Source organism: Ovis aries, chromosome 11, assembly GCF_016772045.2.
Source record: "Ovis aries strain OAR_USU_Benz2616 breed Rambouillet chromosome 11, ARS-UI_Ramb_v3.0, whole genome shotgun sequence".
Lineage (NCBI taxonomy): Eukaryota > Metazoa > Chordata > Mammalia > Artiodactyla > Bovidae > Ovis > Ovis aries.
The window spans coordinates 9,205,872-9,231,607 of record NC_056064.1 but is presented as its reverse complement, the minus strand read 5'-3'; the positions used below and the strand labels follow the sequence as shown (position 1 = coordinate 9,231,607).

Here is a 25,736-nt window from a genome sequence, read left to right as displayed (position 1 = left end):
CCCAAAGACTAGTAGGGTAAAACTGAGTTGTTACGTATTATGACATTGAAGTATCTGTAGTAGTTCTTTTTTTGTTGGAGCATGTGCCCTCATGTGTCTGACATGAATGAAGAAGTCTCTCCTCCCTGTCTAATACTTTCTGAATTAGTTCAGCTCAAAGCACTGTGAATATTGGAGCTTGGGGAAAACACCGTGTTAGATTCAGCTCTGACCCTTGAGCTTTCTGTCTGTGTGTGTGCTCAGTAACTCAGTCGTGTTTAATTCTTTGCAACTCCATGGACTGTAGCCCACCAGGCTCTTCTGTCCATGGGATTTCCCAGGCAAGAGTACTGGAATGGGTTGCCATTTCCTTCTCTAGAGGATCTTCCTGACCCAGGGATCTAGCCCACATCTCTTGTGTCTCCTGCATTGTCAGATGGATTCTTTACTGCTATACCACCTGGGAAGCCCAAGCTTTCTGTCTAACTGTGTAGAAAAGACCACCTCGTAAAGCTCAGTGTGAGGTCAGTTACCAAAGTTCGTGACTGAAGTCAGATTGAAGTAGGAAAAGCAGGGGCAGGGTTGCAATGAGAGTACCTTCGCCTGGGATGTTATCTTAAGACCAAAATTCAGCTCTCAGCTCAGTGGAAGAAATGTGTTCATGCCTGAAATCTATGCCTCAGCAAGATCTCTAGGATTTGGTCATTTCCCAGCATTTGCACTGGGGTCACAGTCCTGCTTCATGGATTTAATGAATTCTTCAAGTGTGCAGTTGGGCCATGGTCCAGCCAGCATAAGGAACCACCATTGACATGGAAGAATATAAACAAAAATTGAGAATAAACAATGTAAAAAGCCAATTGTGATAACATTTGAGGCTTTCCAAAGAATATACCTTTGTGTTTTAATCAGTACACAGACCACTCACAGGGCAGCTTATTCTTTCTCTCCCGTGAGGCCTGGGAGGACGCACCACATTAAACATACTGGCTTGGCTGCAGAAGCAGGTCTGTCAGGGAAGTGGGGAAGGTGTGGGAGGCCAGGCTTGTCTGAGAAATTTCAGTTTGATATGAGAGGTTAAGGAAAGCAGCTGCTAAGTGCACAGAAGAGGAAGTGTGGCAAAGGCAGTGTCCAGGGAAATAAACCACAAAACCTCTTCAAAGAGATGATTGAAGGTAAGGAAAGGAGCCAGCTGTCTGGCCACGTGGTGATGAGGGCCTGGATGTAGAGAAGCAGCAGAAAAGGAAGGAGTAGAGCAGAGATGCTGACGAAATAACTTGCTTTTAATTAATTAATTTATTTGGCTGTGCTGGGTCTTAGTTGCAGCATGTGGGATCTAGTTCCCTGACCAGGGATAGAACCCAGGCCCCCTGCATTGGGAGTGTGTTTAGCCACTGGATCACCAGAGAAATCCCAGTGACTTACTTTAAACTATTTCATTTTTTAAATAGTTCTCCCTTTTTTCTAAATTAAAAAAAATTTTCTCGCTGCATGGCTGTGGGATTTTAATTCCCCAGCCAGGGTTCAAACATGCACTGCCTGCTGTGGAAGCATGGAGTCTTACCTGCTGGGCCACCAGGGACATCCCTGTTTCATTATTGAGATTGCATTGCTATTTTAAAAACCATGCTCCTTCTCTTGCCTTTAAATGGGAATACCTGAAGGAGTCCCAGGTCTGAGCAGCCTCAGCCTAGAGTTGACTCCAGCACATGGACTGTGTCTGTGCCCGTGGGGATCAGGGTGTTTAAATTCAGTCCCCAGCTTGAGTTATCTAGGGCCTTTCTTCTTCCTGTGAATTTCAGAGCAAAAAGGTCGCCCAGCCTCCTCTACTTCCACTGTGCAGGTAAGGAAGTTGAGATTCAGGACTGTGATTTGTCACACTTGCTCTGGGGTTCATGACTGGCTGTGCAGAAGGAGGGCAGAGGTGCACCCGTGGCGGGAGGGGCTCTGAGAGCATCAGCCCGACTGCAGGATGATTTTAGATGCGCTGTTACTAACACTGCAGCCACCTCTAAAGGGATTTATTTACAATAAACACCAACTGAAAAGTGATCTCCTACGTTATTAATAGGGTCAGTCTACACAATCAACTTGTTCACCAGAGTCTTCTGAAGACACTGAAGACATGACAGATGAATTTTTAACTCCAGACCATGAATATTTTTACGCCTCAATTGCTCAAGAAAATTTGGCTCTAGAGGTAAAAATTTACAAAGTTCAGGATAGTACATCTCCAGCTTCCTCTGTTGCTTTATTCCTTTAAAAGTATTTTTATTAAGAAAAATAGCTTATGCATAAAAGTATATCATGTCAATTTATCAGTGTTTTCATATGTTTTGAAAAAAAGTGTGAAAAATAAGATTTTTCATGATGAAGGTCTTACCACAGAACTGTGGTTCCTGCATTGGTGCAGCGCTTTGTACTTCTTTTTCAAAACCCATTCCTTCTTGTTGCTTAATGCACAGTCCTTTCTTGGGGGGAGAGAAGGCAGCCTGCTGTTACTGCTCTGTGTGAAGAAGCACTGGCGAGAGCAGCCTAAGGAGTTAGCCCAGGACTGACAGGCTTTAGTGGTGGGAGAGCCAGGAATAACGGCACGGGGTCCGCAGAGAACGTGAGGCTGTCCGGTACCCGGGCCTTTCTCTGGGACGTGCCTGGCTTTTGCAAGAACCTGTTTGTGCAGAGAGTATTTTCATTTATAAAAAGAAAATCTTAGGAGTCTTTTATTTACTCTTGTAATTTTTGCCTCTTCTCTCCCCTAACCTGCCACCTTTGGGGGCCCTTTTTACCAATATGAAAGGTAGAGTGGAGGAAAGAGAGATTGTACATGCCAATCACCACATTTGACTGACGGGAAGAATTTAGTGATGCATCAGAAAGCATAGTTCTCCCCTGTCGGCACTTCTGAAAACTCAGAGCGGTTTTCCATAATCAGTCCTTCAAGCATTCTTGATATTACTGTGGACTGGGACATTAAGAAAATGGTTAATAAAAAATAGAAAGTTTATATGCGCATATATGTACACACACGTAATATGTACACGTATATAAAAAGGGGAACAGGGAAAAGTACATGCATCTTTAGGGTACAGATCATGAACTTTTACGTGCTGAACACACTCATGGAGCCAGCACCCAAATCAAGAAATAGAACATTCCTGATCCCCTAGAAGGGGATCCTTGTGTTTCCTCCCACCCACTGCCTCTCCTCAAAGGAACCAGTGTTCTGACTTCTCACCCCATAGAGTAGCTTTAGAGCCTGGGCCATCTTTCCTACCTTTTTTGGCTTTTCTAGTAAAGCTCCCAGGGATTAAAACATCTTTGTTGGATGGTTGGAGTGAGGAGAGGGGATAATTATATAAAGAAGGGAAGAATAACCCAATCCCACCTCACAATGGGAGGTGGAGGAGGGCTTGCTGTTGAGGAGGAACATATAGTACAGATAAGTTCTTAACGTCTGCGAAGAAGGTTTGTTCTTTTTCTATAAGAGATGCAGGAACTTTTAACGATTTTCAAAGTTTAAGAACATCAAGAAATCCTCTCCCCATCTTTTGATGATGTATCTTCCTCGAGTGAACTTCCTTTCTTTGCTCTTTCTTTCTTTTATAGACCTCAAGTCCCATTGATGAAGACTTTGAAGGAATACAACATGCTTGCGCCCAACCTCAAGCCTCTGGTAATACACCCGAAGGGCAGATTCCTTTTAGAATCCCTCCTGTTCACTTTCTCTCTGTCAGGTCACACATGTTTAGAGCTGGAAAGGTCCTTAGAGATAACCTTCCAGGCCTTTCATTTCACAGATAAGAAAACTTAGGCTCAGTGATTTCCCCTCTTTAGAATGAATCCCCAGCTTCTCACTAGCCTCATGGCATCCATACATCATGTTACTTACATAATTCCCCTTGCATTCTTTTCTTTTTAACTTTGCTATTTATTTATTTATAAATATTTGTGTATGTATTTATTTGGCTGTGCCAGGTCTTAGTTGCGGCACATAGGATCTTTAGTTGCTGATTTGAACTCTTTAGTCGTGAAACATGGGATCCAATTCCTTGACCAGGGATGGAACCCAGGCCCCCTGCCTTAGGATTGTGGAGTCTTAACCGCTGGACCACCAGGGAAGTCCCCCCACCTTTCATTCATATAGCATACGTTACAGCAGTTGCTTCTTTTCTTTTCCCCTGTAGTCTCTTTCCCTAGATTTCAGGCTCTTTTGTGGCACATAGCAGGTGTTGAGTTGTCTGTGCTGAGCTGCCCTGACGGACTGGCCTGGGCCTCACAGCTGGTTATTGACCCGGGGACAACAGTACTAGGTTTCTGTGTCCTTCTCTACTGCAGAAGACTGAGTTTTACCATCATTTTCCTTTGCTTGCATGACATCTTAGCAAAGGCTTAATAATAACCAATACTACAGTCAGTATGACATCGTGCCCTTTCTGGGCGTTGGGTTCTGTATAACTTAGCAATGGCTTCCTGTTACACGGGAAGTTAACCTTGGATCAACAGCTGGGGTATGGCACAAGACGAGACATAAATGGACCACAGGTACTGATACAGACATTTCAAAAATTGTGCACTTTCACTCTTTTAAGGCGTGTAACCATCTGTTTTTAAAACCAGAGTTATCCGTCTGGTGAACCATGCAGCTCGGTCCATGGTCATGTCTCCACTGTCTGAACCCAGGCTGGGCAGGTTTAGGATCTGAACATACTCCCTTCCTCCTGTTGCATCCTCCAGCTTGTGTCTCTAACCTGATTCAAGCCTCCTTCACAGTTGCAAGTGTTTTAAGAAGCTGTAAGCATTTAGGTGGACAGTTAAATTCTCAGGAAAATGTGCATGTGAAGTTCCCACACCTGGGTCTCTGGCCTCTCAGTTCTTTCTGTGGAGTCTCTGCCCATGATCACTCACTCTCTGTGTGAGCCTGACCTGTGTGTGGCCACTTCACTTGTGTTTGAAAGAGGGGTGAGTAGGAGAGAGAAATTATGGGGCAGGCAGGTCTGAAAACCATGGTTAGTTGGCTGCAAACATCTGAAGTACATTAGAAGCCTCTCATTTCTACTCCATTTCCTCCTTTTAGCCCTTCTCTTCCAGCTTTCCCACTACGGTTCTGATATATATCCTCTCCATACCAGGCAGTACAACAGGGGTAACAGTTGGATACACACTGGGTTCCACGCCCAGTTCTGCTGCTGATTTTTTTTCTGCATGACCTTTGGCATCTTGGGCATGTCATTCCACCCCAGGGCCCCACCTTTCCTTCGTATGAAATAAAGGAGAGAGTTAGACTCTCAAATCTAACTTCCCCTCCAGCTCTGCATTGTGCTTATTAGGAATTCACTTATGCTTTCTAGGGCATTTGAAGAGAGTAGCAAGAAGGAGAACTGTGATGCTTCTCCACTGGTGGGGTTTCGGTGTCTTCAGTTCAGTTCAGTTCAGTCACTCAGTCATGTCTGACTCCTTGCGACTCCACGGACTGCAGCACGCCAGGCCTCCCTGTCCATCACCAACTCCTGGAGCTTGCTCAGACTCATGTCCATCGAGTTGGTGATGCCATCCAACCATCTCATCCTCTGTCATCCCCTTTTCCTCCATCCTTCAATCTTTCCCAGCATCAGGGTCTGTTGTAGTGAGTCAGCTCTTCGTAGCAGGTGGCCAAAGTCCTAGAGTTTCAGCCTCAGCATCAGTCCTTCCAATGAATATTCAGGAATGATTTCCTTTAGGATTGACTGGTTGGACTTCCTTGCTCACCAAGGGACTCTCAAGAGTCTCCTCCCACACCACAGTTCAAAAGCATCAATTCTTTGGTGCTCAGCTTTCTTTATAGTCCAACTTTCACATCCATACACAACTACTGGACTATTGGAAAAACCATAGCTTTGACCAGATGGACCTTTGTCAGCAAAGTAATGTCTCTGCTTTTTAATATGCTGTCTAGGTTGGTCATAACTTTTCTTCCAGGAAGCAAGCATCTTTTAATTTCATGACTGCAGTCACCATCTGCAGTGATTTGGGGGCCCCCCCAAAATAAAGTCTGTCACTGTTTCCACTGTTTCCCCATCTATTTGCCATGAAGTGATAGGACCAGATGCCATAATCTTAGTTTTCTGAATGTTGAGTTTTAAGCCAACGTTTTCACTGTCCTCTCTCACTTTCATCAAGAGGCTTTTTAGTTCTTTGCTTTCTGCCATAAGGGTGGTGTCATCTGCATATCTGAGGTTATTGACATTTCTCCCAGCAATCTTGATTCCAGCTGGTGCTTCATCCAGTTCGGCATTTCACATGATGTGCTCTGCATATAAGTTAAATAAGCAGGGTGACAATATACAGCCTTGACGTACTCCTTTCCCGATTTGGAACCAGTCTGTTGTTCCACGTCTGGTACTAACTGTTGCTTCTTGACCTGCATACAGATTTCTCAGGAGGCAGGTCAGGTGGTCTGGTATTCCCATCTCTTGAAGAATTTCCTGCAGTTTATTGTTATCCACACAGTCAAAGGCTTTGGCATAGTCGATAAAGCAGAAATAGATGTTTTCTGGAACTCTCTTGCTTTTTCAGTGATCCACTGGATGTTGGCAATTTGATCTCTGGTTCCTCTGCCTTTTCTAAAACCAGCTTGAACATCTGAAAGTTCATGGTTCACGTATTGCTGAAGCCTGGCTTGGAGAATTTTGAGCATTACTTTACTAGCGTGTGAGATGAGTGCAATTGTGCAGTAGTTTGAGCATTCTTTGGCATTGCCCTTCTTTGGGATTGGAATGAAAACTGACCTTTGCCAGTCCTGTGGCCACTGCTGAGTTTTCCAAATTTGCTGGCATATTGAGTGTAGCACTTTCACAGCATCATCTTTGAGGATTTGAAATAGCTCAACTGGAATTCCATCACCTCCACTAGCTTTGTTCGTAGTGATGCTTCCTAAGACCCACTTGATTGCGCATTCCACGATGTCTGGCTCTAGGTGAGTGATTGCACCATCGTGACTGTCTGGGTTGTGAAGATCTTTTTTGTACAGCTTTTGGTGTATTCTTGTCACCTCTTCTTAATATCTTCTGCTTCTGTTAGTTCCATACCATTTCTGTCCTTCACTGTGTTCATCTTTGCATGAAATGTTCCCTTGGTGTCTCTAATTTACTTGAGGAGATCTCTAGTCTTTCCTATTCTGTTGTTTTACTCTGTTTCTTTGCATTGATCGCTGAGGAAGGCTTTCTTTCTTTTTTTTTTTTTTTAATTTAAAAATCTTTAATTCTTACATGTGTTCCCAAACTGAGGAAGGCTTTCTTATCTCTCCTTGCTATTCTTTGGAACTCTGCATTCAAATGGTTTTATCAGTGTCTTGGCTTTTGCTAAAGGTGGTACTTTTATAGTGGGCCTGCCACTGCCTACCGGGCCACCTTCTGGACCTAAAGAATGGCAGGGGGATCGTGAGCATTTGCCAATAGGGCAGGCTAGTCTGTGTGTCCACTTCTCCATAAACCAGAGCTGTATAATGTGGGAAGGAAAATTGGATTCTGGTCCTGTGTGCCCAGAGGCCTACAAAGTATCTTCCTGAGAATTGGGGAGGACTTGAGATGCTTGAGGCCAACGAGAACAGAAGACAGTTGAATTAGCTCATTAGTACTCAAGACCCCACCCCCAGTCTTTAAGTGGTGTTTGGTGGCCAAGAGACACAGTTAGCATCCTGGGTCTTTTCTGCTTGGAATCGTCAGTGAACAAACAGTTCTTGGTTTCAACGCCCCCTGGTGTCTGTTGACAGGAATCAGGTCAGTTTGCCTTCCTGAAAAGACAAAACACCATTTGTCTCCGGAAGTAACTGTGAGGCTATAACTGAAAGGCCAGTAAATGGCTTGATTGTATTCTGAGTGTCAGAATATAGTTCTCCCCTCTGAGCAAGGAAAATAAACTTTCAGAGCGAAAACCTCTTCTATAGTACTCAATCCAAGCCCAATTAGGAAACTCTTTGTTTATGTAGATTATTTATTATTCTAGACCAGACCAGGAAAACTCCAGAGAATGAAAATCATAATCTGGGTTTGCAAAAATTTATTTAAAATGCTTTTACTTTATTCTTTCAGGTGAAGAAAAGTTCCAAATGAGAAAAAACCTTGGAAAGAATGCTGAAACTTTGACCAAGTCTCAATTTCAACCTATACGAAGGTATATGCCATTATTTTATTCACAGTTTCAGATTCATAGAAGTAATGTTAATTGATGGTAATGCCCCATATTTATATGTTGTTCTTCAAATATAATAGCCACCATGTTATAACCAAAAGCTTTAGGCAACTTAGATTTGTTAGGACTTGTTCAGCAGAATTGTGAAGGGTCATGAAAAGGAGCTGTCATCTGTATCCAGATCTTGACTCTGCTTTTCTAACTGTATGACTTTGGTCAAATTTCTCTTCTAGTTGTGTGTGTGTGTTAGTCACTCATTTGTGTCCAACTGTTTGTGGCCCCATGGGCTGTAGCCTTCCAGGCTCCTCTGACCATGGGATTCTCCAGGCAAGAATATTGGAGTAGGTAGCCTTTCCCTTCTCTGGGGATCTTACCAACCAGGGATCAAATCCAGGTCTCCTGCATTGCAGGCGGATTCTTTACCCTCTGAGCCACCAGGGAAGCCCAAGAATACTGGAGTGGGTAGCCCATCCCTTCTCCAGTGGATCTTCCCAACCCAGGAATCGAACTGAGGTCTCCTGCATTGCAGGCAAATTCTTTACCACCTGAGCTACTTAATGTTATATAGCATGCAGCCCCCAGATTCTAGTAATTTACGACAACAAAAACTGCTTTTGTGTTCATGTTCCGTGTCCATCAGGGATTGGCCAGAAGTGTTCTGTGCTGTATTACTTTCTCTCAGAAATCCACAGTGTGGGAGACTTCATCTTTATGCTTCCTTTATTGCTGAGGCAGGAAAGAGAGAACATAGTGAATTGTGCACTGGACTTTTAAAAGTTTCTGCCCCAAAGTGAATCACATCACTTTCACTTACATTTCGCTGGTTAAAGCAAGTCATATGGTCATTTATGTAAATTAGGAGGACCAGAAAGCACTGTCCTATGTTGTGCTCAGAAGAAGAAAAAGGTTTTGAATGAATTAATAGTCACAACCCAATCCAAAATCCATTCTCTTTCCTTTATACCACTGGTCTCATAGGGATTGCTACAAAGATTAGAAATGTGGGAACATTTGGGAGGATTTAGCATGAGATCTAGCTTATAGTTTGTGTTTGAGTATTGAAAATGTATCTTAAATATTGGTTAAAATAGAAACAAGTCAAATTTGTCTTCAGAATTATTTTCTAGCCTTTCTTTGATGCAAGCCTCTCATGGCCTCCCCTGATCCTCCATGCCAGGAAGCTGCCTCACAGTTGGTGAGGCCCCGTGGCTGTGCCTCTTGCTCCAAGCTCCATCCCCAGCAGAGTACTCCATTGACTTCCTCAGGAGCTTGCTCAGCCAGTAGCATCATAGGCTGATTTCAGGTGGGCTGACCTTTCAGTTCAGTTCAGTTCAGTCGCTCAGTCCTGTTCGACTCTGTGCGACCCAATGGACTGCAGCACACCAGGCCTCCCTGTCCATCACCAACTCCTGGAGCTTACTCAGACTCATGTCCATTGAGTCAGCGATGCCATCCAGCCATCTTATCCTTTGTCGTCCCCTTTTCCTCCCGCCTTCAATCTTTCCCAGCATCAGGGTCTTTTCCAATGAGTCAGTTCTTCACATCAGGTGGCCAAAGTATTAGAATTTCAGCTTCAGCATCCGTCCTGCCAGTGAATATTCAGGACTGATTTCCTTTAGGATGGACTGGTTGGATCTCCTTGCAGTCCAAGGGACCCTCAAGAGTCTTCTCCAACACCACAGTTCTAAAGCATCGAGAGTATTTAATCTCTAAAGAGGAAACAGAGGCCCAGATATGCATGTGCATATGTGGCCCATCAGTAGCAGAGTTAGGATTGGAGCCCTCCCTGTCCATTCTGGGCTCAGTGTCCTTCCAACGGCCTCTCGCAATGCCCTTGGGCTACGTTGTTACACTCTGCTGACAGAAGATTTATGTAATCTTCTCACTTTCTCTCTTAACAGTCCTGAAGGCGAACAAGAGGAGACATTAAAGGAGCCACCAAAGGAAGCGAAAGAGAAAGATATGTATGGCCACCAGAAATTGCTTAAGGATTCTGTGCAAAGTCTTAGTTTTAGGGGAATGGTGTTTTCTTGTTTGTAAGAGTTTCTGTGTTCTTCCTGTTTTTGTGTATACATGTAACGTGAGCGTGTTTCTCCTTTCACCAAAAAGCTGCTGTGATAATGTGATCTAAATTGATAGTATCTTACAATCAAGGGAATACAGTGATAATAAGAATATAATCTTATACTTAAGGTAGATTAAATCTGTTTCCCACATTAATATACTTTCACCTTTGGAATTTATTTTTAGCTGCTGAGATATGTTTGAAGTTAGTAGCTCTTTCTAGGATATTCTGATACTCTCTTTAAGATATCTTAAGTATCTTATAGATATCATATGGATATTCTAAAGTATTCTCTGATTTTGGCCTCTTGCCAAATAAAGATTTTTGTGAAGAGCATCTTTAAAAAGTACCTGTTAGGAGTATAGCGTTTGATTTTTCTAAGCATCTCCCAGTTACTCTGTGCTTTTAATACTTCAGATCATTGACAGACATTCAGGACCTGTCGAGTATCTCCTATGAACACGACAGTTCTTTCAAGGAAGTCTCCTGCAAAACACCCAAAATAAACCATGCACCTACTAGCGTCAGTACTCCGCTCAGCCCAGGTACTCTCTCACAGAGGGGTGTTCTGGGAGGGGAACTAACAGCCCCTGTCCCATTGGCTGTGGGAAGCCAGGTTGTGGGCGCAGACCCGCAGATGGGTGTTTTCCTCACAGTGCAGAGGGGTTTCTTTAGGGCCAGAGCGGAAGGGGATAATCCCATGGGAGGCCAGGTGGTGATGGTGATGGTGGTGGTGATTAACTAGTTATTGTTGTTACTGTTCATCACTCAGTCGTATGTCTGACTCTTTGCGACCCCATGGGCTGCAGCACACCAGGCTTCCCTGTCCTTCACTATCTCTCGGAGTTTGCTCAAACTCATGTCCATTGAGTTGGTGATGCCATCCAACCAGCTATAAGGAGATTTGTTTACTCTAGCAATAGAGACATGTGAATACCAAGTCTGCTTTGTACTTGAAGCACTGTTGAATTTTGGGCAAATACACTGGGTTCTCTACAAGCGCTTCCCTGGTGGCTCAGATGGTGAAGAATCTGGCTGCAATGCAGGAGACCCAGGTTTGATCCCTTAGTTGGAAAGATCCCCTGGAAAAGGAAATACCAACCCACTTTAGTATTCTTGCCTGGAAAATCCCATGGACAGAGGAGCCTGGTGAGCTATATAGTCCATGGGGTCACAAAGAGTTGGACATGACTGAGTGATTCACACTTTCACTTTCACATTGGATTTTTTATAGAGTTAGTAACTTAAAACAGTATCTTGTACTTAAGCATGCATAGTTTGAGTCCTGTAACCTCATACAGCCAGCATCAAATACCCTCTCTTTAGTGTCCTTATTTTCAGTATATTTGTGGTTCAAATGATCTCCCTTTATTTTGATGGCCAAGTTTAGAGACTATCATTTTGTATACCTTATGGAGCTTTGTCTCAAATCAGTGATTATTTCAGTTAGTGACAATTTGGGAAGTTCCTATTATAGATATAGAGTTTTATGGGGTTTGTGTGTGTGTTATTGTTGTTTTTAAATAATGTAAAGTATTCAGACACTGACTGCCCTCTTTTCTACAACAGGGTCAATTTCTTCAGTTGCTAGTCAGTATAAGGACTGCCTTGGAAGTATCCCATTTCAGGATACTAAAACAGGATCTGCCTCGTGCTGGACCAGTCAAGAATCTACTCAGACCTTGTCTGATAAATTTACAAGTGTCCGAGAGAAAGCAAAGAGCCTAGATTCCCTTCTTACTTCCTCTGAAATTGTCCCTGCTAGACTGGCTAATCTAGTAAGTATATAGACTGTGCGTTGCACCCTCATGGAGTGATTCCAAAGGTGTCGGTGATCAAAAGGTCAAGATTTCTCCATATCTATTTTACAGAGAAAGGAAGAAATAAGCTGGATCCTCCACAGGCTTCCCTGGGGCGCCTGTCTGATCTGTCTTGTAGATTGGATCCTGGGCTTCTGTACCCTTCCCTGTCCCCACCCCACCAGAGAGATTGTTTGGCGATTTCTCTGAAGAGCCGGCCTCTGCCATAGCTTATGATGCTCCCTTCGTCTGCATTGCTCTTTCAGTCTAACCATATTTACATTCCGCCTCTTCCCTGAAGCCTCCTCTGGTTAGTTCTCAGAGTTCTGACTGATCTGAACCTTGTTCCTGAACCAGTGATCTGCAGTAAAAACACTTCATGGTGCCTTCTCCTTGCTTCCTCCCCTTCCCTGTGCTGTTTGCTTGTTTGCTTCTCACTCTCCTTCATATTTCATATGTAGTCCTTTCCAGAAAACTGCAAGTTCCTTACTTGGTACTGCTCATTAAAAACCCGTTGACTAACCGTAGTGTCGCTTCCCCGGTGGCTCAAAGATAAAGAATCCACCTGCCGATGCAGGCGATGCGAGTTCGATCCCTGGGTCAGGAAAATCCCTTAGAAAAGGAAATGGCAGCCCACTCCAGTATTCTTGCCTGGGCAATCCCATGGACAGAGAAGCCTGGCGGGCTGCAGTCCATGGGTTTGCCAAAGAGTTGGACATGAGTTAGCGATTAAACAACAACAAACAGACCATTCTATAGGCAGATTGATTACTTGTTTGGCCCTCAATGAAAAAACCACTCTCATCTTCTTTGGGCATTTGACTCACAAAAAGTCTCATTCTGAAGTAGGGAATTTAAGAATTATATGCTTTTGTTCAATGTACTATCAATAGGGCAAGTTCTAAGGGCCAGGCACTATGCCAGGCCCTCTAATAGGCATCCAAAAGTGAGTAAAAAAAGTCCCTGCCCTGAAGGAGCTCAGAGCCTAGTGAGACGGCCTGGCATGATGTAACACAGAGTTTTCAGTAAAAACAGTGCTGTGGAGGCAAAGAGGGGTGGGAAGCTTCCAAGAGAAGGTGACATTTGAATGAGTTTGACTCAATCAACAAAACAAGTGGCTTCTTTCATGAATGATACACAAGCTTAATTCTGGAAATGACTGAGCTTAACATGCCTCTTTAGCTTAATAATGTGTGTGTAAATTACCATGTTTATGTCTTATTTATAGAAAAGATTGCCTGCCTTTACTGGGGCTGGTTCCTCCAGCATTACTAAGGCGCCTGACGCATCATGCCGTGCCACTCAGAGAAGGAGCCTGCCGAAAGGTACCCTGTGTTTAGTATTAAAATATAAGTGCATCATTAGTAAGCCCATTTAAGAGAGCCTTCACTCATCTTTGATGCTATAGTAGGTTTAAACAAAACTGCTATTTTCCCCTGGCTATACAAATTAAACATACTTGTTATAAATAACGTGGAGATTAAAGAAGAGCTTAAGGGACTTCCCTGGTGGTCCAGTAGCCAAGACGCTCCCAATGTAGGGGGCCCAGGTTCAATCCCTGGTCAGGGAACTAGATGCCACATGTCATAACTGAGTGTTTGCCTGCAGCAACTAAATACCCCACATGCTGAAACTAAGATTTGCTGCAGCCAAATAGGTAATTTTTTTCAAAGAACTTAAAAGAGAAAACTACCACCATTCTACCATCATTTTTTAACTTGGACTATTTTGGTACCTCTCTTTTTTATGTTTTTAGAACTATACCCCTCCATATATATATATATATGTATATATATATATATATATATTTATATGGCGTAGCTAACATAGTATATCAGCTCTGGCTGCTCCTTTTTCTTCAGTGATATATTTTAGAATTTCCACTCAACAGTAAAAATTATTCATAAGTATGAGATGACTGCATACTAGTTCATTCTACATCTGTTGCCTAACCTTGCTTTCATACTGAAAATTCATGTTGTTTTCTAATTTTTGCTCTTTGTACAGAAATCTTTATCTGGACCTCTGGTCTTTCTTTAGGATAGAGTCTTAGAAGACAATTTTCAGATCAAAGGGTCTGAGAGTTTTAACAGCTCTTGAGGCCTTTGCTCCACTAATCTTGTTGTCTTGTGCCTTTGGTATAAGTCTTAGAATTTCTCTCAAGGGGATAGAGTTATTTCAAACTGTGCTGAGGGGTCTTGGTTACTGTTATAATTGATCCCTTAGGTGAAGGTCCAAAATATGGTCTCCCATATCCCCTGGCTGGGTAATCTACACAGAAAGACCCCCACTTTGTGTTTTATTCATTTTGACGGGTCTAGAGCTTCTTTATTCCTCCAGCAGCCTTGGTTCAAATTGGACCCCTGGCCTTTTAGTAAGAATTTATACCTCACCTACCCCAAATATCCTTGGAGAGGGCCACAGATCAAGTGGTACTGAGGTGAGCAGGGAGGTAGGAGAGGGTTTAAAGGAAAAGGGAGAGTAAAGCCATTCACATATGAAGTCTTAATAGGACTGCTCATGTAAGAGGATTTCTCCTTGTCTTAGGTTATTTCAGCATTGAGAAATTCTAAGCCAAATCCGTATGGAAGCCTAGCAAGTCTAGTTCAGGTCCAGGAAGGTGTTCAGTCACTTTCCCTTTATCTTTCTTAAGAGCTCGTAGAAGCCATCTCGCAACATCACATCGACGAGCTACCACCACCATCTCAGGAGCTGCTTGACGAGATTGGTAAGGCATGCATGACCCAGAATATCCTTCATGGCCCTGCTTGTTGTGGTCACGGACCACGTGTGGTTCTTTGTTTCAGGCGTGAGCACTCGTACAGAAGGCCCTGTGAAGGTCTGACTGGATGGACAGAATTCAGAAGGGGGCAGTTTTCCAGTGATAGGCCTCAGACTACTGCTAAAGCCTGGCCAGCATATGTGGCCTGTGTCTGTGGCCATGTTGTTCCTTAAGGGTGTACGGTAGTGATTCTAAGAAGGAATGACAACATCCAAGTGGTTTATCATGATGAACTTCTTTTATTAAAGGAATTCTCACCTCCCTTTTGAACCAAACTAGCTATACTTCAGCACTACTGAATTCTGGCATCTCGGGCCAAAACATCCTGTGTTTTCCATTCTGCCATTAGCAGGAGATTTAAAGTATTGGCATTGTGGAAGAATCCCTTTCCTGAGGGCAGGGAAGTCAGTGGCACAAGATCTAATGAGACCAGAATTTTTCATTTGAGGCAGAGACTGAGGGACACCCGCTCAATTTTAGTGGCAGCTGATCCGTGGGCCCTGCCCAGCTGCGCTGCTGCTGGAGTAAACGGTGCAGGTGGTAGAAGTGTTTGGGCCAGGTGGTTTGTTTCCCCAGGCAGGGAGGACTGACTGCTCTCTTCTTGACAGCCTAGCTGACCAGCCCCTCACTCTCAGAGGGTACATCTCGTCAGACCTCTGATGGTCCAGTTCTTGGTACAGGACCAGTAGGGGGTCTCCTGAGGGGCATCTCTTGGTTTTCAGGGTCTCTGAAGTCTGGTGTCTCATCAGGAAGAGAGAGGTGAATGAGGCCTTACCTGATCTGACTCAATGGACAGATGCGGTCTAAGCTGCGCAACCCCTAACCCCCGGCCGCTGGCCTTGTGAATTTGGGTGAAGGCGGTCAGACCTGCCAGAACCTTCCCTGGCTTCTTTCTCCTTCTGCAGTCACAGGCCCTTGTTGCCCCGCCACAGCCCTCCCCCAGTGCCACAGGGCTGTACGGGCCACAGGGCTGTGGGGTCAGGCTCTTGGGCTCTCACCCCACTCCAGCTTTCATCCTTTGGAACCCACTGCAGCACCCTTGCAAATTCCTCCTCTCCAGTTGCTCTCCTTCGTATAATAATGGAACTGCTGCTGGTGAGAGGAGCGGCCACCCCCACGTGTCCTGCTCTCAGTGCCGTCTGGTTTCTGGCTGTGGGTGAGGACGGGACTTGGCGCTCCTGGGCAGTGTGACCTCAGTGATGCCCTTCCTGTGGATCCTGCTCTCTCTCTGCTGACTGCATGTGGACCGCCCCCTAATCTCGGCAGCTGTCACAGCCTTCCGCCTGGGCCCCAGCCTCTTGGCACTGCTGTACCCCTGTGCTCTCTACAGAAACTCTCCCTCATTTCACCTATAGTAATTTTCTGGGCCAGGTTTTTAGGTGATGTCTTATACTTTGAGATGGGTCAGTAATTTTGCAGAAAGATAAAGGGCAGAAGGCACCTGAGTAGTTTCTCCTAATAATGGGTGTGCCTACCTGATTATTGCTTATCATCATTGTCATCATTTCCTCTCAGGAGAGCTGTGGGGAGTGACCTGCAGCAGACACCTGCTCCTTTGAAGGGCATTTATGCAAAGCTCCAGGCTTCTGTCCAGGGCCTCAAGCAGGGGGTCCTTTAGCATCCTCTAAGATCAGCAAGGATTACTTTAACAAGGATAACAATAACAAGGATTTCTAAGTTTTAGATTATATTACATGAGCTTTGTGGGGCCCCTTGGTGCCCAGAAGCTGCCAGGTAGGGCTTGCTTCCTGACTTGCTAGGAGAGAGAGACTTGTGCCTGCACACAGCAGGGCCAGTGAGCCTGGGGGCCCATCTGTGCTGCCTCCCAGCTGTCTCTCTGCTGGGCTCTGGGGAGCACTTTGAGGAAAGGGAGGACCTAACACTTGTGAAGCAGTATACTGAGTTTAGGAGATACTTGTCTTGGTCTAGTGGTCAATTCTTTAGGAATTGTAAATTATATTCTTTGCGAGAGTATATAAAATAGAGATTAAGAGCGTAAACCTTAGAACTGGACTGCCTGTACTCAAATCCCAATTCCATCACATTACTATCTAATTCCTTTACCTTTCTTTTTTTCAATTTATTTTTTAATTGAAGGATAATTGCTTTACAGAATTTTGTTGTTTTCTGTCAAACCTCAACATGAATCAGCCATAGGTATAAATATATCCCCTCCCTTTTGTGATTCCTTTTCCTTTCTTTACCTTAATTTGCTCATCTGTCAAATAGGAATAACAATAATATGATCAATCTCATAGACTTGTTGTGAAGATTAATTCAAGACATTAATCTTGAATTAAGGAGATTGGCGGTGCTATTGGTAAAGAACCCGCCTGTCAATGCAGGTAGACGTAAGAGACATGAGTTCAGTCCCCGTGTTGGGAAGATCCCTTGGAGAAGGAAATGGCACCACTTTAGTATTCTTGTCTGGAAAATTCCATGGACCGAGGAGCCTGGCGGGCTATAGTCCATGGGGTCACACAGAGTTGGACATGATTGAGCATGCATGCAGGAAGGAATCTTGAATTAATGTATACAAATTGGAAATAGTACCTGCTCTGCAAGTGCTGCCTATCATGATCGTCATTTTCACGTTTATGTTTAGTGTTACCTGGGATTGAATACAGAGGTTCTCAAGCGCCATCAGGCATCAGACTCATCTGGAGGGCTAGGTCAAACATCCACACCCCCAGAGTTTCTGATTCAGTAAGTCTGAGGTGAGGCCTGAGAATCTGCATATATAGCAAATTCTCAGTTGATACTGAGGCTGTGGGTCTGAGAGCTACTCTTTGAGAACCGCTACCCCAGAGGATGACGTGACATCTGTTCTATGTTGTGACAGAGCACCTGAAGGGGCAGCAGGTCTCATCCACAGCCTTGGATGAGAACACAGCAAGTCGTCCAGGCAGCATTGCAAATGGTAAGCCAGATCCTCAGGTCTGTTTCGGGCTGCTCAGGTGGCTCAGTGGTAAAGAATCCACCTGCCAGTGCAGGGGACACAGAAGTTGTTGGTTTGATCCCTGAGTCAAGATACGCTGGAGGAGGAAATGGCAACCTACTCTAGCATTCTTGCCTGGAGTGTCCCATGGACAGAGGAGCGTGGCAGGCTGCAGTCCACGGGGTCCCAAAGAAGTGGATATGACTGAGCACACGCCGACTTTTCACCAGGTTTTGCTGTAACTGTCCTTGGCAGCATAGTGGTACACCTGGGGGGTGTGGACTTTGAAGTCAGGCACACTCCACTTCAATTCTGACTCCATGGCTTATTTTGGTCTGACAAACTGTTTTATATCCCTGAGCCTCAGTTATCCTCATTTGTCAAACGAGAATGTTAACTCCACCTAATGGTGTTCATGCACAGTGCCTGGTACGTTGTAAGATACTTAGCAAGTGTTAGTCTCCTTCCTCTCATAGAGCTTCTGGCAGGATGAAATGGGAAAGCATATGTAAAATGCCTGGCATACACTAAAGGGCTCTACCCTTCCCCACCCAAATTCCTTCCCTGGCTTCAATATGGAAACACCTAACAAGTGGGAAGAGGGTGGTCCCCCGAAATAAATCTGTAAAACTTGTCTTCTGGGTCTCTTGCGGCCTCTTTTATGTGCCCTTTCCTCTGCCTCTCTTGAGCCTTGGCACAGGCATGGTTTCCTATAGTTTCACCTGGCAGAGAGCTCCCCAGACCTCCGAAGCAGCTGCTGTGGATACGGGCACCCTGCAGATTGCCACCTGGCCCCCTGCTCTTCTGGGAAGAGGAGAACTTGTGCTTTGCAGACTTCAGGGTCCACTGATTAGCCTTCATTTTTTTGCACTCCATTTTTTAAGGCAGGTTTTCTCAAAAAAACTTTTTTTGCTCTAATAAAGTCTTTCAACTGTTTCTAGATCAAAGGCATTTAGAAGAACAAGAAACTCACAGTAGTAAAGAAGACAGCAGTATGCTTTGGACCAAAGAAACCCAGGATCTAGAAGAGGACACAGAGAGGTAACAGAAAAAGCTGGATTTTTCTTAAGGGTTTAGAAAACTGTAGTGTTAATGTATGTTAGTTTTTCTTCTGATATTGACAAATTAGGAAAAAGGTGTCTTTTTTTCATGTTATCCTTATAGCCCCTATTCCTAAAAGTTTTTTTTTTTTTTTAACCAAGTTTTTAATTGTGGTAAAATACATACAACATCAACATTTTAAGTGTACAATTCAGTAGTGCTAAGTATATTCACATTGTTGTGCAACTGATCCTTTTCATCCTGCAAAACTGAAACTCTGTGCCCATTAAACCACAACTCCCCATTCCCTCCTCCCCTCATCCCCTAGCAACCGCAGTTCTGCTCTCTTTCTCTGAGTTGGACCACTCTTGATACCTCCTGTAGGTGAAATCATGCCGTCACTGTTGTCTTGTCACTGGCTTATTTCACTTAGCACAGTGTCCTCAAGGTTCATCCATGTGGCATGTCAGAATTTCCTTTCTTCTTAAGACTGAATTCCCTTGAGAGGGTGTATGTGTGTATCTCGTTTTGTTTACCCACTCACCTGCCGGTGGGCACTAGATTGCTTCCACCTTTTTCACTGTCGTGAGTAATGCTGCTGTGAATGTGAGTATACAAATATCTTTTTAAGATGCCCTGCTTTCATTTCTTTTGGATGTACATATGCAGGAGTGGTATGGCTGGATCATATGATAAATCTATTTTTATTTTTTTGCGGAAATGCCATCCTGTTTTCTGCAGCAGCTGCACCATTTTACATTCCCACAAACAGTGCAAAAGGGTTCCAGTTTCTCCACATCCTTACCAATACTTATTATCTTTTTTATAATTTGTTTTTAATTGGAGGATAATTGCTTTATTATTTTTTTATTGTTGTTAGTAGTCACCCTAATGGGTGTGAGGTGATATCTTATTGTGGTTTTGATTTGCATTTCTCTAATGCTTAGTGGTGTTGAGCATCTTTTTGAATGTGGATGGCCATTTGTGTATCTTCTTTGGAGAAACTGCCCAGTTTTAAAATAGGATTATTTGTTTTTGTTTTTTTTTTTCCTCAAGTTGTTTTTTGTTTTGGTTTTTACTTCATTTTGTGAGGCAAACATAGGTTTCAATTTCTTTCAAAACATTTAAAGAGAATTTTTAGGTCTTCCTAGCCAAATAAGAAAAGATGGGGGCAGTGATCCAGACAATTCAGTCTAAAAACACAAGTTTCCCTCAAGGGACCCAATTCTGTTCTTGACTTGGAGCTCTCCTTGGACCTGCATTGCAAGGTAAACCACCTCAGCTCAACTTCTCTAGCTTTGTCCAAGCTGTCAAACTTTGTCCCAAACTCAGGGCCAGGACTGGGGGGAGGTGAAGGCGACACCCTCCATGGGCACAAAATTGAAGGAGGCACCAAAAAACTCAGAAGTCAAGAAAGTACTATTTTAATGCCATATTTGTAAAAAATCAATACTAATGCAAAAAAATAAAATCCATATTTTGATGAACAGAATATTTACATTTTAAAGGAAGAGAGGCTGTGAATCTGCAGGTAACACCACTTGCCTCAACCTCCTCCTGGCCCAGCAGATACCTTGGGAAGCCACACAGAATACTTTCAGCTGCAAACATAAGAAAAATACACTTAAAAACGCTGCTCCTGTTTAGATGAGTTTGTCTCACCAGCGGTTGGCAGGGCTTGGCTGATGTAGCATCAGTGATGCCTCTGGAGACTTAGGCTCTTCTGATCTTTCTGCTCTGCCAGACATAGCAGGTTGGCTTTTGTTTTCAGACTTGTCAACTTTTGGACAAGGTAGCTTCTGTGCCTATTCCAGGCAGAAATAAGAGGGTAGGGCAAGAGTCTAGCCCACTCTGTGCTTGTTTATCTGGAAAGCAAAAAATTTTCCTAGAAGCCCTTTTCAGCAGATGTCTACTTATATCTTCTTGGCCAGATAGGACACATGGCCACCCTTGGTTGCCAGGGAGACTGGAAATTGAGTTTTTAGCTTTCAGCTGCTATAGAAGAGGAAGGCAAGGGAGGAGAAGGTTATGAACAACTTTTGGGTAGTGAATCCCGTTTCTGTCACAGTCCTCAAAGGCCAAACTATTCTTTACAAAGAAGGAAAAGAGAGAGACCTGGGTGGGAAGGTCTTATGAGGAGACTAGAGCCCTGGGATCTGAGAGGAAGGAAGGAGAGGGTGTTTTTGAGTGGGGAGACAAGAAAAAGAGGCAAAAGAGGAGGCAAGCTTTTGTCTATGATGTATGCTGTAACTCCATTCCTTCCATCTCCCTAGTGCATTTTCAGTAAAAGTCTATGCCTTTATTTAAGGCAGAAAGAGAGTATCCTAAGAAGGCTGAGTTACATTCAGTTATACAAATACAAACTGCTTTGCACCTGATCAAAAGTTAGCTACTGTTTCCATTGCCTGTTCCTTTTCCCGAAGGGCTGGCTGTGCTGGCTGCAGGTAGACGGCCACAGCTGCTCAGTCATCTCAGTCCTGCACCAAACCAGAGTGGAAGCTATTTTTTTCAGACAGGTAGGACTTTTCAGGCCTCTGCAAACACATCCTCATCCTGTAGCCTCAGAGGCAGTTCTTAATCTGGAAAACTTGCGGGAATGAGTGTGCAGTTCTAGCCCCAGGTGGAAGTTGACGTAATGACCTAGAATTGAGACAGAGTCTAGTATCGCACTTTGGGAGGCAGTGATATTGTGGGTGCTGAGGCTTTTTTTTTAAATTAATTTATTTTTGGCTGCGCTGGATGTTCGTTGCTGTGCGCACGGGCTTTCTCTAGTTGTGGGAGCGGGGGCTACCCTTCTTTGAGGTGCTCAGGCTTCTTATTGCCGTGGTTTCTCTTGTGGAGCACAGGTTCATGTGTGTGGGCTTCAGTAGTTGAGGTTCATGGGTTTAGTTGCTCTGTGGCATATGGGATCTTCTTGGACCAGGGATCGAACCTGTTTCCCCTGCATTGGCAGGTGGATTCTTTTCTGTGTATGTACTTACGCGTGTGCGTGCATGCTAAGTTACTTCAGTCGTGTCCGACTCTGCGACCCTATGGACTGTAGCCCCCCAGGCTCCTCTGTCCATGGGATTTTCCAGGCAAGAATACTGGACTGGGTTGCCATGCCTTCCTCCATGAGATCCTCCTGACCCAGGCATCAAACCCATGTCTCTTACGTCTCTGGCATTGGCAGACAGGTTATTTATCACTAGTTCCACCTGGGAAGCCTGTGTGTGCTTATAAACAACAGAAATGTATTTCTCACTGTTCTGGAGGCTGGAGGTCTAAGATCAGGTTGAGGCAGGTAGGTAGCATAACCACTGTACCGGTAACAGGGAAGTCTCGGGGCTGAGGCTTTTTGTCAAGAGGCTGAAGGAGGGTCCTGGTGCGCATCTACATGGGCTCTCAGTGACCTCCACAACTCAGGTGCTGTCTCACCGAGCTCTCATTTTCTCACGTGTGCAGTGTGAAGGTCCTTTCCTGCTTTCGAGAGCGTGCCTCCTTGTCAGGGGAGATGGAGAATGGTCGCTGTCTCATTCTCTTCCTTTGCCTTGGACAGAGCTCACTCTACACTCGACGAGGACCTGGAGAGATGGCTGCAGCCCCCCGGGGACAGCACTCAACTACCGGATCTGCCCAAGGGCCCGGCAAGGTTCTTGTCCTCCACCAGGGCATCCTTTCCTTCTTTCTCAGGAAGGGGCACGAGATTTTAGTTTCTTTTGTTTTCATATATTTTATTGTTAGGTCTTTAGAAAGTACAGCGACTTCTTGGAGAATGAATGTTTGGCCAGGGTATTATGTCACTGTAGATAAGCCGGCCCCACCTCCTGCCTGCCCCTCTCCCTCCAGCCACCTACCGTGCTCACAATGCTGACTAGCAGACTGATATCAGTACAGAGAGAGGCCTCTAAAATTGCTGTATCTTGGCCCTGTCACCTTCAACATTTTCATCGGTCATTTGAATTAAATCAGAAAAGGCGTGCTTATCAAATTTTTAGATAACACAGTCTAAGGATGAATGCTAATGTGATGGGCGATAGACTGTGTGTTCAAAATGATCTTGACAGGTGGAAATGTTAAATTTCTCCACAAGATGAAGGTGGACATTTGGATCCAAAAGTATTGAATGTGAGAGGGCTGACCTAATAGGGAATTTTTTGACCAGAAGCTCGTTCTCAACGGTAATTTCATTGAAGATGGGAAATACGTCTTATTTTTATACGCCCAGCATTTAACATGCATTTTGAGACATGGTAAGAATTCAAGACATTCTCCTTGAAGAAGACATGGACAGGGGCCCCCTGAGACCTCAGTCTGATAAGGCTGCTAAAAAGGTCTGTGCTGCACTAACAGTACTGTCCAGGTCAAGGTGACGTCTCAGACCGGCTAGAGGACTCCTAGAACTCCTCGAACTCTGGTTCACGGTGGGGCTCCTGGTGGGGTGTCATATTTTAAAAGGGACAGTCACAAACAGAAGATGGTGGCCACAGAACAGCTAGATGTATGGAAACCTTGTCATATGAGAACAGCTAAAGTTGCTGGGGAGGCTCAGTCTGAGAGAAGCATATGGAGTGGAGAATTAGATAGCTGTTCCCGAATACCTGAAATACTGTAAAGTGAAGAGAGTCAGCTTACTCTCCTCTGCCCCGAAGGACAGAGCTACTGACTAGAAACCGCAGAGCAAAAGACTTTTATTCAGTAAAGTACAAGTTTTCTAGTAGCCACAGCAATCAGAAAGAGAAAACAGCTGCCTTTACTTTAACAGCAGCTCCTCCCACCCAGGCATAAGCGGGATGACTCTGGTCCGGGGCATTTGGACAGAGGTAAGAGAACCTCCTCCAACTTTAGAGCCTGCGATTCTATTAGTGATGAGAGGTTAGGAAGAAAAAAAATCCTTTTCATCCTAGCTGGCTTTACTTTCTCTCTCACTTTGCATATTTTGTTTTGAATATCCACCAAGTGAAAGCAAGAAAAGTCCCTACACCATATCAGTTTGATTCTGCCATCATCTGTTCTGAGCATTTGAGGTGCAGAGCCATAGGAGATCTCTGCCCTTAGGGAGCTTAGAGCTGAGTGGGGGAGATGGTTTCTGCTTACTAGTCTGACAGATGTGGTCTTCAATTGTTAGACACTGCAATTAGAGATTTCACTTGAGAGTTTCAGGAAATGAAGATAAGGTAATAAAATATATGTGGTTGTAAAAAGGACATCAGTTACAACAGAAGTGAAATGTTTGTTTCCTTTGAGACAGTATAGCTCGGTGGTTGAGAGCAGAGTCCTGAGTCAGACTCTCCGGGTTGACCTCAGCTCTAGGACGTACTGGGCATGTAATTCAACCTCTTTGTACCTCAGTTTTCTCACCGCTCACTTACATAGTTGGGATGAGAATTAAATGAGTTAATACACATTACAGCACTTGAACACATAGGGAACCCACACAATTAGTGCTAGCTACTGCTATATTTCCTTGGGAGCACAGTCTTCTCCCTCAGGCCATTGTGCACATGATTTAATGACCAAAATCATTGTCATTGAAGGGAGGCAAGCAGCAAAGATCAAGAAGTTGGTGAAAAGAAGCGGAAAGAGGAAGAAAGCACGAAGCCAGAGAGAAGGAAATCGGAGAGCTTTTTAGGGACTTCTGAAGAAGGTATGAATGGATGGTCATTATAATGTAGCCCGGAGTCCGTGGGCTTCAACGAGCATCAGTTATTTAGAAATATTTCCCAGATGCTGTATACAGTCCTCCTACACTTTCCCCCTATAGTTCAGCCCAGGTTTTCTATTAATTGCCAATTATGTCTTCATCACAAAACAGTAGTGACATCCAATTTTATTTCTAAATCAAGTCTTCAGCTACTCTCATCATCCACATATACTGTCTGGAAAGATGTTTTGTTCCTAATGTATCTTCAAAAGAGTTCTAGATTTATCTCACGGGGAGGCTAAATAAGAATCCAGTAAGAAATCATAAATTGTGGAATTTAAGTGGTACCTACAAGTAATGTGAGAAGTATAAATTAACTTTAATTTTTGATAGAGCTTTAAGGGACCATCCACAAATGGTGCCTTCCTACATTTAAGATCCTCCTACTCAGGAAGTTATGGTCATTAATTCTTTCAGATCACCCAGTACCTCTTTCATCCCTTCCCCAAGCCCATTTTCATTCTCCTCCCGACCTGTGTGAACTGAATCTGCTGGGCTTGCTGGTCAGCCGGCTCCCTGTTGGCTAGTGAGAGGCTCTCGCAGATCAGAGGGCTGACAAGTAGCTGGATGTTACTTGCCTGCCTGACTGCCGCCTCTGCGCCTCGTGTCTATGTGGAAATGGTGTCCCTCCACAGCTTCTGTCCCATCCTTCCACTTCTGGCTTGCACTGGGTCCCAGTAACTGTCCTGCCCTACCGCTGCTCTCCCCTAGTCCCTTTAGACTTAGGGGTGACAAGGCTTCCCACTGCTGCTGGCCACTGGATGCTTTGCCATCCCTTGTTTGCACCCTTAGCTCTAACACCTCTGTAAGCAGGCACTTCATGAAAGAGCTTGGGGGTACATTCTGTTTCCTCCAGGACTCTGACTGTGTGCGCATTTAGCTAGTACTGAATTCACTGAGAACATGATGCAGGGACCCTGTGAAATTAGCATTATTGGTGTCTGTTGATATGACAGGGAGTTGTAGAATATTAGGAGTGGAAGCCTAGTAATTGTTTTTAGACATATTTCATCTCTGTAGAAGCAAACAGTTGTTAGAGGTAAAACAGTCCACCCTAGCCTGGAGAGAGTACTAGTGGGACTTCTCAACGCTGGCATCCTTTGATCCAGAGAATAATCAAGTTGTTTTTTCTTCCTCCTATATTTCATCAAGAGGAACTAAAACCCTGTTTTTGGAAGCGACTGGGTTGGTCTGAACCATCCAGGTAATGAGATACCAGATGTTTGTAAGTCAGAGTCCACTGTTTATAGACAACATGAACAGACTTTAAACATTTACCAGTA

General features: G+C 44.3%; 1 protein-coding gene across 8 annotated transcripts in view; it reads left to right on the top strand.

Annotated features, from left to right (window-relative positions):
- Nucleotides 1-25,736, top strand: part of TEX14 (testis expressed 14, intercellular bridge forming factor) — a 126,513-nt gene that overhangs the window by 100,075 nt on the left and 702 nt on the right. For 4 of the 8 annotated variants that reach the window (XM_027975350.3, XM_042255303.2, XM_042255306.2 and 1 more), the window contains 13 exons: nucleotides 2,051-2,179; nucleotides 3,586-3,652; nucleotides 8,046-8,127; nucleotides 10,047-10,109; nucleotides 10,628-10,755; nucleotides 11,780-11,988; nucleotides 13,238-13,334; nucleotides 14,663-14,737; nucleotides 17,634-17,711; nucleotides 18,671-18,770; nucleotides 22,309-22,401; nucleotides 24,287-24,396; nucleotides 25,606-25,657. In XM_027975350.3, the coding sequence (XP_027831151.2) occupies nucleotides 2,051-2,179; nucleotides 3,586-3,652; nucleotides 8,046-8,127; nucleotides 10,047-10,109; nucleotides 10,628-10,755; nucleotides 11,780-11,988; nucleotides 13,238-13,334; nucleotides 14,663-14,737; nucleotides 17,634-17,711; nucleotides 18,671-18,770; nucleotides 22,309-22,401; nucleotides 24,287-24,396; nucleotides 25,606-25,657 (1,283 nt within the window). The remainder of the gene's footprint in view (nucleotides 1-2,050; nucleotides 2,180-3,585; nucleotides 3,653-8,045; nucleotides 8,128-10,046; nucleotides 10,110-10,627; nucleotides 10,756-11,779; nucleotides 11,989-13,237; nucleotides 13,335-14,662; nucleotides 14,738-17,633; nucleotides 17,712-18,670; nucleotides 18,771-22,308; nucleotides 22,402-24,286; nucleotides 24,397-25,605; nucleotides 25,658-25,736) is intronic. The other 4 variants (XM_042255309.2, XM_042255308.2, XM_060395121.1 and 1 more) reach the window with 2 other exon arrangements.